The sequence below is a fragment of the Candoia aspera genome, chromosome 12, assembly GCF_035149785.1.
Source record: "Candoia aspera isolate rCanAsp1 chromosome 12, rCanAsp1.hap2, whole genome shotgun sequence".
NCBI lineage: Eukaryota > Metazoa > Chordata > Lepidosauria > Squamata > Boidae > Candoia > Candoia aspera.
In genome coordinates this window covers 14,412,945-14,426,834 of record NC_086164.1, presented here as the reverse complement: position 1 = coordinate 14,426,834, position 13,890 = coordinate 14,412,945, and the positions used below count along the sequence as shown (strand labels likewise).

Below are 13,890 nucleotides of genomic sequence, written 5' to 3'. Positions count from 1 at the left end.
AAACCAGAACAGTTATAAATACAATAAAACTAAAAAAAAATGTGATGGAATCTAGATGGCTGAGAGTTCTTAATCAGTCCATGAGTGTAATAGGTCCATCGAAAATCACTCTAGGGTGCGAGCCATCCCCAGGTGTGGCTAGCCCCCTCCCGTTCCAAGCCTGCTGGCAAAACCAGGTCTTTAATCTTTTTTTGAAAGTCCAGAAGTGAGGGGGCCTGCCTCACCTCTGGGGGAAGGATGTTCCAAAGGGTGGGAGCTACTGCAGAGAAGGCACGCTTCCAGGACCCCACTAGATGGAATTCTTAGACTCTTCATTGTAAATACTTTATGAAAGAAAATTCGAGCCACAATTCATATTTTTCAAGAATATAAAAGGCCAATCCATATTCATTTCACTTCATGAAAAATTAAAGGCCCCTTTCCTACTTTTCTGCTTAATACTGTCAGTGGCACTCAAAATATATCTGATAGGACTTCTCATGTATCTCTTTGGGACTAATGCAGTCTGATCAGGGCAAATTATGTCAGCTAAAGACATAATTTAGCCTCTTTGTTAGAACAGCCATAAAGTTTATTGTCTGTATTTAATAAGGAGATAGGCCCAGAAGACTCTAAACAGGTGGGTCATTCCCCTCCTTATAAATTAAAAAATATGCCATGAAGACAAAAATACATTATTGTATCTCATCCATTACCTGAGTTAATAGTTTTGTTGAAATTTCTTAGAAAGTCTTATAGTATATTGCAGAAAAAACATTTGATCCTGGAGATCTATTCAATTTTAATTTATTTTTGCTTTAATAAAAGAAAGATGAAATATTTTAAGACTTTCTCCTTGGTAGGGTCGCATCTCTTTAGTCTCTATAACTTAAAATAGTATGGTTCAAAAGGAACTACAAAACAAGGTGGCATACTTAAAGGTTTGACCAAATTGAAATGCTTCTAACACAAAAGTCACAACAACTTTACATTTAGGTCTTAAATGTAAAGTGTTACAGAAATATGATTGAGAAATTGAACATGTCAAAAATTGCATGATTAAATGGATGCAGAATTTAAACAGGACAATTGATATGCAATTGGAACAGAAGGAATATAAATGGAAGGCAAGTATCAAATTCATTGTGAATATGCAAAAAACTAGTACGTTTCTAAATTAATATGAAGTGTATATTCAGTCATATAACAATATACTAAATTGTGCATAGAGTATTATGTAAAATATTCTTGTAAAATATTATAAAATCTATGTCAAATATTGTGGGGGGGTTTGGGTAGGGGGGTTAATACAAAAAAGCCTTTTCAAAAATGGATAGATTACACATTATTTCAATCTAGTACTTTCTATTTGGAGTTACAGTACTTTTCCAATCTCTCAATCTAAGTGTCTCTGCTATTTCCCACGCCCAATATAACTCTTAAAAAAACAGTCAGCTTCCACAATCTTGGAATATAATTCAAAATAACATTGACATCGTTTACTCAGGGATCCAACATTCTTCCAAACAGAATGTAATTCTTAATCTTGGCTGATTTTGTCAAGGTTCGATTTGTTTTTAATATTTCTTGTATTGATATATTGATTACTGTTAACTATTGTTCTGGAATCCAAATCAAATTCCTCCTCTTGTAAGACTTTTCCCTGACTTGGAGAGGAAAATCTGTTCAGCCCTATTTCTCCCTCTACATACACTCCCTTTTTTTTTTGAAATTGCATTAGCTTCCCCTTCCCCCAAGAGGAGCTAATTGCTTTCTAATTAGGAGTTGAAGGCGTAGCCGATTTTCCCATTCTAGCCAAACCTGTCTCACTCCAGATCTGCCAGAGTACAATCCTTATCATCTCTAAGGAGGGGATGTAGTATGCCTACTTTAACGCGTTGCAGAGAGGTGTTGCGTTGGAACCACTGGGCAGTCCTACTGTTCATGAAATCAAATGCAAACAGGGCTTTCTAATGTAAAATCACTTTTTTTTAAAAAAAAAAGGATGCAGCAGCAGAAATAGAGTACCAGTCGTTGTGTTGCTTTGGGATGCATTTAGTTGTTTAATTTGCATAAATGCCTCCTCCTGCACACTGTGCAGTATCATGCTGCAAAAAGCTGAAGATGTACTTTGTAGAAATCAAACATTTAACAGTGTATAAAAGTATAAGGGAAGCACTGGCTTCCGGATTGTTGTTTTTGGTTGTTTGCTCCTTTAATGCTTCCTCTTTAACTGTAGTAATAATTTTAAACAAATTATAAGAAGATTTAAATTATAAATAATTTTAAAACCAGAGAGCAGATGAAATTTTCTCCCCATGTTTTAGCATCAGGTCTTTGGCAGTTCTAAAAATGCCAGCTCTTCTGATTGTAATGGTCAGGCTGCAGATCATCCGATGCAGAAGTATTTCAAAGGACATCAGTGTCACGTAGACCAGCTCAGTTGATGCTCTCTAGATAACCATGTTCTGAGGTTAGAGGGCACCAGGGCCAGGTAATTTGAACATTAACTTTGATAGCAGCTGGTTGAAAATATATCAATATTCAGTCGTGTCCATGGAGTAATAAACAAGATACACATGTGTAAGGTGCAAGGATCCATCTTCACATTTCATCCATGTGAAGATGGAAAACTTATGATGTTTTTTGTGGATGGTGTTAAAAAAGAAATACAGCATGGTAGGGAAGGGGTTTGGTCTATGGCTCTGGCCAATTTTTTGCACACTGCCCAGTATGATATGTAATAGATTACACACAGTGATTCCACAATCCGAAACGCGAACAATTTTTTATTTTTATTGGCCATATTAAATATATTATCTATTTGATAGTTACAATTTAGTAATACGATTCCTGGCAGGTTTAACATAAGTATGAAATACAGCAAAATTACAATACAAGAGAAGAAGAGATCTAATACATTAATGCCACTAGGTACATCAATCTGGAATGTATAGCTGTAAATATAAAATTCTACATTATGCTTTCCAGTAAACTTCCTGGAAATATAAACATTTTGTGGCAATTACAAATACAAATTAAATATTTAACTTTCTAGGAAGTCATAATTTTGGTTAGTATTTTATTCAGAAAACCTAATTTAAAAAATGTACCTCTCACACTATTGCCAATTCAGTGAGATTTTCCCCTCCCCACCTTTTTTTTTTGTCACTTTCGCAACAGAAATCTGCTGAAGACAATCTATTTTCATTTTATAAAAAAGTGAAGTATGAAAGGAAATGGAGAACAGGTTGTAAACGTTTCTGCAAACTAAAGACACAAACATTTGTATAAAACTCTTTTCAACACTGAGCAGAGGCTTCCATTACAATAAATGATTAACTTAAAAGTTCTGCTACAAGTAGAACAATACATTCAAACATACATTTTCCAGAATTTTTTTTTAAAATCAAAATAAATAGATCACATAAAAGAGGAGAGTACATTTTTTGGGGGGAAAAAAAGATAAATTTCAGATTGCACCATAAATCTACTTTTAAGATAGTAAGTGATATGATATCATTTGTGTGTGTGTGTGTTTTTCCCCCAGGTGTGAAATGCAAACACAAGGCCACAAACCATCAGCTATCAGGATGAATCAACAGCCAGTTCTATTGTTTGGAAACAGACAGGTTTCAAGCTAAAAATGAGTTTACAAGTTACATCCACTGTCCCATATACAAGTACAAGCATTCAGATGTTTCGTTAAGGTGTAGCTTTTCAGTCCCTACCAAAACGTAAAACTCAACAAAATGCCTAGTCTTTTTGCAGTTCTTCTCCCAAAGAACAAAATGGGTGGTTTCTTGCTTTCAAAGCAGCATGACTGTTAAAGACAACGTTCAATTCCTTTTATTTTACAGGTACTTGCTGCAGAGGCATTACAAAGAACAGGCCCTCCGTAGTGCATGATATTCGCCCCACCCCACCCCACAAACAAAGAAATGAAACAAAACACGACTGGACCCAAAGCCCAAGATGTCACTGAAATTTTCATCCCAAACCGGAAAGACTTGACTCACAGGACAAAACGGTGGAACACCAAACTGCTACGAAAGAGGCGACTATTACGTTAAAACTTAGACCTAACCTTTTTTTTGGGGGGGGGGGGGAGGAATTTTCACATGTGACTTGATCAGCTGGATGACGTTAGAAGGGCGCCCCGAGAAACCAACCAAACGAAAAAATCCCCCAGAGTTGATTTTTAATTTCATGTTAAGAATAGTACAAAAACATCTTTGCTCAGTTTGAGCCAAATAGTGAAACATTTATCATAAATGCACCTTTTTTTCCTTTTTGTTCTCATTAAAGACAAAAAAAAAATGCTGTGCTTTTCCTCGGAAAACAAAGAAAACCCGCGCGGCAGCGGTTTAAGGGAGAAGCACAGGGTGTTCCTCGTCTCTCAGGCGCTGAGAGCAGACGGTGAGTTGGGCCAACGGTTTTACGAGGGAGTGCCTTTCAGCCGGAAATGGACAGTTCTGGAAGGGGGGAGCCTCTTGCCACATTTCAGACCAAAGCAAATCCCTTTGCGTGCGGGTAAGTTTGATGCCTTGGGCACCATGGATTAAAAACTCAAATGCTGACACCTGCTGCTGCCCTGGACTCTGGAAGGGACAGTGGCCTCCAGGAACCCTCCCAGTTAAAAGAACTGGAAAAAATAAACGTCGCACAATCGCTAGAAGTCAACACAGATGTTTGGGTTGGATTTTTACCTACAGCTGATCAGAGGTGGCCTACTCTAGCTGCGTCCTAGAAGACAAAGCGGTCTTAAGTGTAAGCATCACTGCTGCTGCATCCCATGTTCCCCAACCCTGGAGCAACAGGGCTCGTCACCCACCCTCCCTCCTTGCTATCCTTGAGAATTCAGATCTTACGGTGAGAATTAAGTCAAACTCTGAGAATTAAGGCAGCTTTTTTCTGTGTTTTTTTTTTTTTTGCCGTTTTAAACAGCTAACCCTGATTAGGAGATGCACCACTGTGCTGTCATAGGGATGTTCTTTGCTTCAGTCTGCCCTGCCTCCTCTCCCCCCACCCCCAGCTTCTCTGGCCCCTGAAGGGAAGGTTGTGGTGGTGGGGGGAGGAGGAGGAGGAGATCTGTCCATCCAACCTGTTAGTCAGCAGCAAAAAATGGAAATGTGTGTCTTATACCATCATTCCCAACTAGCGTTTTAATTGGAATTTACATAAATACCCAAGGCGTAAAACTTCCGTATGAAAAATTATAAGTGGAGTAATGAAGTCACTTCTCGTGGCCACTGACTTACTTGATCACAAAGTACTGAATGATAACAGCGAACAAAATGGCAACTGTTGCGAAGATTATAAGGAGCAGAAACGCAAACTGTTCGTCGCTGAGCGCCTTCCGCTGGCTTTTCAGGAGTTCGGGGCCTGGGTCTGAACACTGCAAAAGCAGCTCCTGTTTCTGAGATGAGAAGGGGGTGCTTGGGCTGTATGGGCCAAAGAGTTCTTGCCATCCAGTGGAGTCCTGATATTGGCGCCCAGCGCACACCCTGAATCGATATTCACAGTTCGTTTGCACGCTGGGGATGCGGAAGGAAGTCTCTGGTCCCTTGTAGAGCTGAGGGAACGGCAGGAGAAGAGAGACAACGAATTTGAGAAAAAGGCAACTGGATTCCACTAAGGTTCCAGAAATGTTCAACCTCTGGGGCCCATCTGAGATGTTCTGGTCATGTTCCCAAAATGGGTATGGACAGTTTTGGAACACCCGCTGACTGGAAAACAGATTGGTGAGGTGGTTGCTGGTCGCTACACTGCCTCAATGTCTCTCAGGTGCTTCTATCTAAGCAAATCTCTGCTTCTGGAATGGCAGGTGGGCCCTCCTTCAAACACGCTATGCATTGCGGCCACTTGGAAATAAAGCTGTGCTTGGAACTGGGCTTTTGCTCTGGGGCACACCACTTTTAGAAATGTCTAAAACATCAGATGGGGCATACAGCCTGGTTCCTGAAAGACCTGGGCATGTGTACCTTGGCGCCTGTGGCTATCTTGCTGGGGACCCTAAATGCCACCTTATACTGAATGGCCCACTGGTCTATAAACTCTGTATCACTTGCATTAACTGGTGGCGGCTCTCTTCTTGGGGTTCAGACAGAAGTCCTTTCTGGCCCTTCAAGGAAATCCTGGCACCTTCTACTTGAGAAGTAGATGCTTTACCACGGAGGAATGGTCATTTCCAAATTTCCAACTTCAGATCACTTGCAATCTGGAATACATCTAACATAGTGTTTTCCAGTCTGGGCAACTTCCAGGTGAATCGGTAGGTGGATGGATTCAGGTAGTAGGTTACACAGCACCCGATAAACTATGATTCAGCCTGATCTTGATTATACTAAGTGAGAGGCCGCCATTTGGAAGAAACATCTGTGTGATAATGAGGGCCCTTTATACAATGCATTAAGAGTTGTTCAGGGGGACAAGAACCACTTCCCCATAATATCTGTAAAAAAGATCATTCTGGGATTACCTGATCCACTTCTCTCCCAGTGGCAAGCTGCAATATGTAAACAATGGCATCGCCTTTCATTGGCTGTAAAGGCTCCCAGGTGACCTCGCAGACGTTGTCTCCCAGCTGATGGACTTTGGGTGCTGCAATTGAAGATCCATAACTTGGAACTTAAATATTCATCCTAAATATTATCCTCCTTTAGCTAATAATAATAACAAGCATGCATTATCAGTCTCCCTGAATGGTGAGTAAACTCTGCGTTTCAGCCTTCCCCACCTCAGTGTTTTGGAAAGGCAACCTCCACAATTCCCAATCATTTAGAGGGCACTGTGACGGAGAAATATGACTAGAATTATAACCTCAGGGTGACCTGGAGGGATCTTTAGATTGAGTCACACACTGAACTAAACCATGCTTTGTTGAAGGAACAGCTGGTTTGAAAGTATACAATGAGAAAAAACAAACCACATTATACTTTTAAGAGTTGGTGCTAACTGAGCCATGCTAACAGCTTGCAAAAGACTGCCCAATACATCCTAAGGCAAACTGGAACTTGATCTGCTTTCCTTCCTATGATTCTATGCCCCTAAACTCTGTGATGAATTCTGCTGGCTTTCATTACAAGCAATAAAAGTTTTTTTTTTATTTCTGCCCATAGAAATAAAATCCTGTTCTGAAGTTCTAAATATTTGGTAATAGCCAACCTAATGTGGTATGGATCTTGCTTCTCCAAGGGAAGCAGTTGCTTTTATCCAACATGCAACATCTAATGCATCAAGAAAACAGGAGCAGTATGAAGAGAAAAACAGAAAAAATTCCAATACTACATTTCATGCTGAAGAATATACACATGATTAACATGACAATATACACATGATTTAAAGGATTTGAAAGTACAGTTTGGTTTGGGATCACTGTAGCAAAATCTATTCCTCCTCTTCTTCCATCCAGTTGAGCCTCGGCACATTAAAATGATCTTACAAGGTTGATTCGCACTGTTCCAAATGCACATTTGATGGAAATGAATGACTAAGAGGATGCTGCTGAAATCAGCTATGAAATTCTTCTTGGACAATTTTAACTCCTCCTCCTGTTACTATCCCACCGGGTTATATTACTCTCTTTGGGGGGGATTATGAATAATACTGAATCTTTTGAATGGTTCAGTTACTGTGTCTTCTGTATTTCAGCTCATTTTATACTCTATCTGGAGGTCATCTTAATTTTTTTCTAAAGCAATGCAAAAAGAGGAGAAACACCCTGCCTTTAACTAAACAAGTACCTAGTTTCTTTCAAAACTATATTGGGTAGCCAAAAAGGTGGGGGGGGGGGCAGGGGAGAGGCAAGAAGAACATAGCTAAGCAACAGCTTCCCTCAGATATCTGAAAGGGACCCTACTGGCTTTTAAAAAGGCAGGAAAAAACACAAGCATTCTAAAAAATATTAAGTTTCTAATGTTGCTGGGTCAGGACAGGAAGAAGGACGGTACTTGGTTATAATCTAGGAACCTGCTGTAATATTAATATTGGGGAGTTTGTTGAGCCTGGATATATGTAACTCTGAGGAATCCATCTGGAGTTAATAGTAGATAAATAATGTAATAAATCAAGCAAACATCTCCACATTCAGAGATAGCCAAGCACTTGCATCCTGCCCAGCTGTGCAATTTTGTAAACTTTTCCTTTTTTTTTTGGCTAAACCCTACTGTTTTGCTTTTAAGTATCATTTATCAAAGCATAAGCCAACAGTTATGTATTGAAGCATCTCTCCTTTTAACGGGTCAAATGTTTTTGCTTAAACGGTGAGCGCCCTTCATTCGTTAACACGTGACAAATGCCCCTCACCTTTCATTGCAGGCGGTGGAGATTTGGTTGTGGCAAATGCATAAACTTTGGAAAAGTCTCCTTCACCTGCGTCATTGCACGCCTGGATTTTAAAATAATATGTTGTAGACTCACTAAGCCGCTGTACTTTATAGGTGTGGCAAGGTCCACTGTAGACAGTGATGAATCTGAAACAGGAGAAGAAAAATATCTGTAATGACTCTGAACTCTAATCCCCCATGCTGGCTTATTTCTTTTAAAGACAGTCACCCTGAAAGGTTTTGTCTATCAAATACGATGTCCTTTAACTTCCAAAGAATAATTATTTGCTCAAGTTCCTTAAGCATTCTTGATTCAGCCAGTAAACCCCAAAGGCAGCCACTTGTTGAGTCCTATTAATGTTCGTAGCACGGCCTGAAACAGTCAACAGCTGTCTGACAGTGGTGCTTCACTACTAGCTTGAATGTTATCAGTATAACTCTGGTTATCTTCCAAACCAGACGCAAACCTTATCAAATGGCAAAGACTGAGCAACATTCTGAGGACGAAAAAATCTCTGAAGATCACATGTTCCAGCAAGATATAATAAGTGAGCACCACTCATGATGACTATTTTCCCAATTAAAGATTTGTTTTCATTCATTTGTCATGGCAGACATAGAGATTTTTTTGTTTTGTTTTGTTAATGGAAAGTGGTATACAAATATCTCAAATAAGTGCACTTAATTAGGTATTTGGGTTTTGACGAGTGCTGCCTTTCACTTCCCATCCATTGGACACATTCATCTCCCTGATTACACCATTCAGTATCTCCGGGACATCTAAGGGGACAGGACTGTAGCTCCAGGCATTCAACTGGATGATGGGAACCTCATAAAAATGTATTTTTGGACTGTTATAGGTATATAAGTAGCCATCTTGAGGACACTGAAGGTAAAGGGGAGAGGGAATATGTCTTTTCATTGCTCTCCATGCAAGGGAGAATTGGGGTAAATTTATTGTTTCTGTAAAGCTTGAACTGCCACTTAAATGAAACTTACCCCCTTATAATGTGAACCCAGACATGAAGAGGCCAATATATCCCGAGTTTTATCTCACCTGCCAAGCCTGTCTTCCATCTGTAAATTGAACTGGGTGGGATTGGCAATTAAAGCTCTGCTGGGCCCTTCACCCCACTTCAGCTTAAGGCTCTGGTAACTGAAGACGACACATTCCAAGTGTGGAGGGTCTGGAGGCAAAGGCTTTGTTTTCGCTTTAATGGATGGGCTGAAAGGACCAGTTCCGAGACTGTTGAAGGCCTGAATTCGGATTCTAAGAGGGAGTGAGGAGAAAAAGTTGATGCGAGGAGAAGATATTTGCTCTGATTAATTTACATCAAGGAGTGATGCATGGGGGGTGGGGGGAAGAGAAGAGACACAGTTGCATATTCCATGCCATTCCGTCCAATGTTCTTCCAACCAAAATATTCCTTCCCCACAGAAAATTGAGAGGCAAGGAGAAGGGTTCTAGCCTTATTTTCTCCTGATAGAAAAGCTTTACAGATGTGTCAGTTTTCAACACTCAACATTGGTTGCTGGACTGGCAAAAACTCCATCAGTGACAAAAACACGCAGACTAAATTCCTGCCCCTTCCAGTGACTTCTCAGAAGGAAAATCTCCCCATATACTTTGCAAAACTATTTTGCTTCTGCAGGCTGACTCCGAAGATGGGAAGCCTGCATCATCTTCCCCTCTCCTCTACTTGCAGTAACTTTTCCAGTTCACTTTCTCAAACGGAAGGCAATGCAAGAGGGCAGATAATACAGAGTGCAATTTTCACGTTTCTGTAAGTATATGTTATGAGAATGCGGGAGGAGTTTGAACAAGGTAGCCGCCATGGGTGAACAGGCTTTGTGCTGGGGGAAAAAACCCACAAATTTTAAAATTTAAAACTCCCAGCTTCAGGGAAACAAGAAGGTGAATTTTATTCCTTTCTTCCTGCCAGGGGGAAAAGGTATCTGAAGAGTGGGGAGCAATCCCTATTAGAAAAAAAAGAAGTCTGAAAAAGGTCACCCCTATTTTGAAGTAACTCATGTTCCCATAACTGCAATTCAATACAAACAAAAGCACATTTTTCTGTGTTTCCCACTCCTTATTAAAGTTGACTTACGATGCTAGCCGCTTTCATGCATGTTGGCTGTAGTATTAAAAGCAACTAAAATTAAAAAGTCTTCGAACACTAGTTGACCTGTTCAACTGCCTGTCCTGCGATCAAAGGCCACTAATCACCTGTATAAAGTGTCAGGTTGCAGGTTCTCCAGAACATGGCTTGTGACTCGGTTGACTGTTAAGACCTGTTTCTCCCCATACTCTATGTGGTAGCCGATGATCTCTGCCCCGTGGCAACAAGGCTCTTCCCAGTGAAGAGCAAGGCACGTGGAGAGAGGAAGAGTAGCTTCCAACTGGTCTTCTTCGAGCAAGTTCAATACTGCCACCGCAGCTGGCACCGAAGCGGGGGTTGTCACCGTGCTGATTTCCCCAAATAATCCAGCACCAGCTAAATTCACAGCCTGAAGAGCAAAAAGGCAGAAGTGTGAACCAAAAGTGTGAAGTGTCAACCATCTGCATCAAGGACCACAGCTTGCTCCACACCAATGTTCTCCAGATGTTTTGGATTTCGACTCCCCTAATTCCCAACCAGCATGGCCAAATACACGGACACCCTGGATGTGCATTTAATCCCAAATAATAGCTAGGCCAGTAATACTGAGCACAATCATCCTAGAAATGAGTTCAATCTATTGCTTTTGGCTAGAAAGCCCATCTTCCTAGCCAGCACGAGCAACTGAGGTTGAAAAGGCTGATCAGGGCCACAAAGAGAAGTATTACTATTTTGAGATTTCTTGTACTTAAGAAATACAAGCCAATGTTAATCTTAGCATTCTTGTACCTTTATACAACTCTGAATTGGAATGGAAACATTGGGTAGTACCAACTTTACACCACTGAAAAAAGTCCAGCTGAAACATGTTATGTTACTCAACATTTTACTTTCTAACAAATGCTACTGTACGGCTGCAGAAAAGATCTGGACATGTCATAACAATATTTTGACATTGTTTTTCAACTCCACATCTTGCATGGAGTTTTATCACGAACTGACATACTGAATTTCCGTTTGACTTAGATACATTCTCTTTTCTCTTAAATTTTAATATTCTGGAACTGTTATACATTTCTGCTACACTAGATGGCAGCACCTAGTTGATCTAGAGGATACTGTACTGGGAAAAAAATTGCCAGAAAACCGGGGAGTATCAGAAAATCCCATTGCTGCAGGTTAGAATAAGGAGTTCAAAAAATATCTCAGAAGAAAGAAATGACAAAGTCACTTCTGTTGCCAAAAATCTCACATGGATATATTCATGAGATCGCTAGGACTCAAGTTTGACCTGAAGGAGACTTTATACCTTTACAGCAAAGGTCTGGCTGATCTTTAGAGCAGTCCCAGTTATCAGAAATTATTTTTCTGAGGATATGGAATTTGGCTACATTGCATTCCGAGAAATGGAAGGATCCAATTGTGCCTGATGCTGAAATCCGACAGCATCCATTTTTTGCAGAGCAATGAATCGTTTAAGACGTTTCCGGCTTGCACTAGCATCGAAAGATTTCAATTTATTTTGCTCACTGAACACAGCTCAGGGCTTAAGATAATGTCATGTTTTAAAACCTCAGAAAAAAATGCTGCCTCCCAAAGCTACATGTACATACCTGTACTCTGCAATAATATGTGGTTGCAGGGGTAAGTCCCTTCACTTCGTAGCACAGAAGAGGGCCAGCATAGACTATATGCATCGATCCTTCCATCTGGCCCCATTCCAGTCTGTATTCACTAATTTCTGCCCCATTACATGGTGGACTCTTGGAGAAATTAGAAAGAAAGGGTTTAGAATTTAACATTTGAATTTATAAATTGCAGATGAATTTGATAAAAGATTGCTGTGGCACCTTTATTCATTGATGTGGTTTATAACCCAAACTTTCTGCAAAAGGGGCGGGAGGGGACTGTTTGGGAGGAAGAAGGAGCACATCACCCTCAATCAATCAATCAATCTTTATTCAGTCAATGACCAGGAAAATTTAAAAGGACAAAACAGAGTAAAACAAAGAGATACAATAATATACAACCAACTAATAAAATAGATCACATAGTGATAGAGCATTCACTCCTCTATTACTATATTGATACATTTGTTACCCACGTAGTGTGAATTTAAAACATTAGGAAGTATAAAATAAAAAATTATATATATAAAAAATCCCTTCTCACCCCTATGGGTGGTATGTGTCTTCCTCAGCCTCAGGTCCTCCACCAGAGGCCTGGGAGTTTGAGGGTTCTGCACAGGAACTTGGCTGTTCCTAGCACTGCACTCTTCTGGACAGAGAGCTCTGAGGTTGCTCCTGGGATCTGTTGGAGCTACTCTCCCAGCTTGGGGGTCACAGCCCCAAGTGCCCCTACCACCACTGGGACCACTTTGGCCTTCACTTTCCACATCCTCTCTAGTTCCTTCTTCAGGCCCTGGAACTTCTCCAGCTTCTCACAGGCCCTCTTTCTAATGTTGCTTTCACTTGTCACCACTACATCTATCACCAATGGTGTCTTCTGGTCCTTGTCTACTAGCACGATGTCCAGTTGACTGGCCAGTACCTGCCTGTCCATCTGAATCTGGACGTCCCACAGGACCGTAGCCCTGTCATTCTCCACAACTTTCTGTGGAATCTCCCATCGGGACTTGGGAGGGTCTAGCCCATACACCGTGCAGATGTTCCTGTACACAATGCCAGCTACTTGGTTGTGCCCTTCAGTGTATGCTGTTCCTGTCTGCATCTTCCCTAACAATTTATTAAGAAAGATATTTTAATTTAAAAGTAATATTTAAAACAAGGGTAATAACTTCTTTAGCCGGTTTTGTCTTATTTTCGTTGCAGCGACACAAAATTTGGCTACCGCACACCTAATGTATGGTTTTAGATCCTGAAGGAGATGGTTCACATAAAAAGTATCTGGATTCCCAGGATATTTATCTATTAGGGGAAAAAAGTAGATTGACCTAATGTCCCTATAAAATTTACAATGTAATAATATGTGTGAGACGGTTCACATCACCCTCAGTTTCAGAGAGGCTGTATCTAACAGCAGCAGAAAAATGACGACCTCTTGGGCCATCAAACGATAGGCTGACCTTCGTATTTGGCCTGTGAATGACCAAGCCCTGCTCCTGAAGGCCTAATGCCTGGTGGTTTTCTCCTCTAGTAAGGTCAACTTTTGAATGTGCTCTGCCCTGATCGATCCTGTTAGCAGTTATTTCACAGTTCACAGCATCACTCAAGATTATTATATATACTGCCTTAAGTGCCCAGAAAATACAAAGCTAGCAAACCAACAGTAAAGCAATAATCCTGCATTTGGTGACATTCCTAAGGATCACAAATTCAAAAAGGAGTAAAAAAAAGTATCACAGAGATCATTCAGAAGTGCTGTAAAAACAGATACGGTGTGGCAGTTGACAAAGAATGGAATGGGGGATTGGAAGAGAAGGCAAATCTTGCTCCCCAAAACAGCTCTGGGATGTTCTAAAAGCA

The 13,890-nt window shown here is 40.5% G+C and overlaps 1 protein-coding gene across 3 annotated transcripts in view; it reads right to left on the bottom strand.

Annotated features, from left to right (window-relative positions):
* Positions 1–2,758: 2,758 nt before the first annotated feature.
* The window catches only part of FNDC3A (fibronectin type III domain containing 3A), a 60,408-nt gene continuing 49,276 nt past the window's right edge, over positions 2,759–13,890 (bottom strand). For 2 of the 3 annotated variants that reach the window (XM_063313649.1, XM_063313650.1), the window contains exons 21-27: positions 12,019–12,168; positions 10,534–10,814; positions 9,364–9,576; positions 8,287–8,453; positions 6,461–6,582; positions 5,241–5,554; positions 2,759–3,802 (exon numbers count right to left, since the gene is read on the bottom strand). In XM_063313649.1, coding sequence (XP_063169719.1) covers positions 3,736–3,802; positions 5,241–5,554; positions 6,461–6,582; positions 8,287–8,453; positions 9,364–9,576; positions 10,534–10,814; positions 12,019–12,168 — 1,314 coding nt within the window. In that variant the 3' untranslated portion in view covers positions 2,759–3,735. Of the gene's footprint in view, positions 5,555–6,460; positions 6,583–8,286; positions 8,454–9,363; positions 9,577–10,533; positions 10,815–12,018; positions 12,169–13,890 lie in introns of all 3 variants that reach the window. The other variant, XM_063313651.1, reaches the window with a different exon arrangement.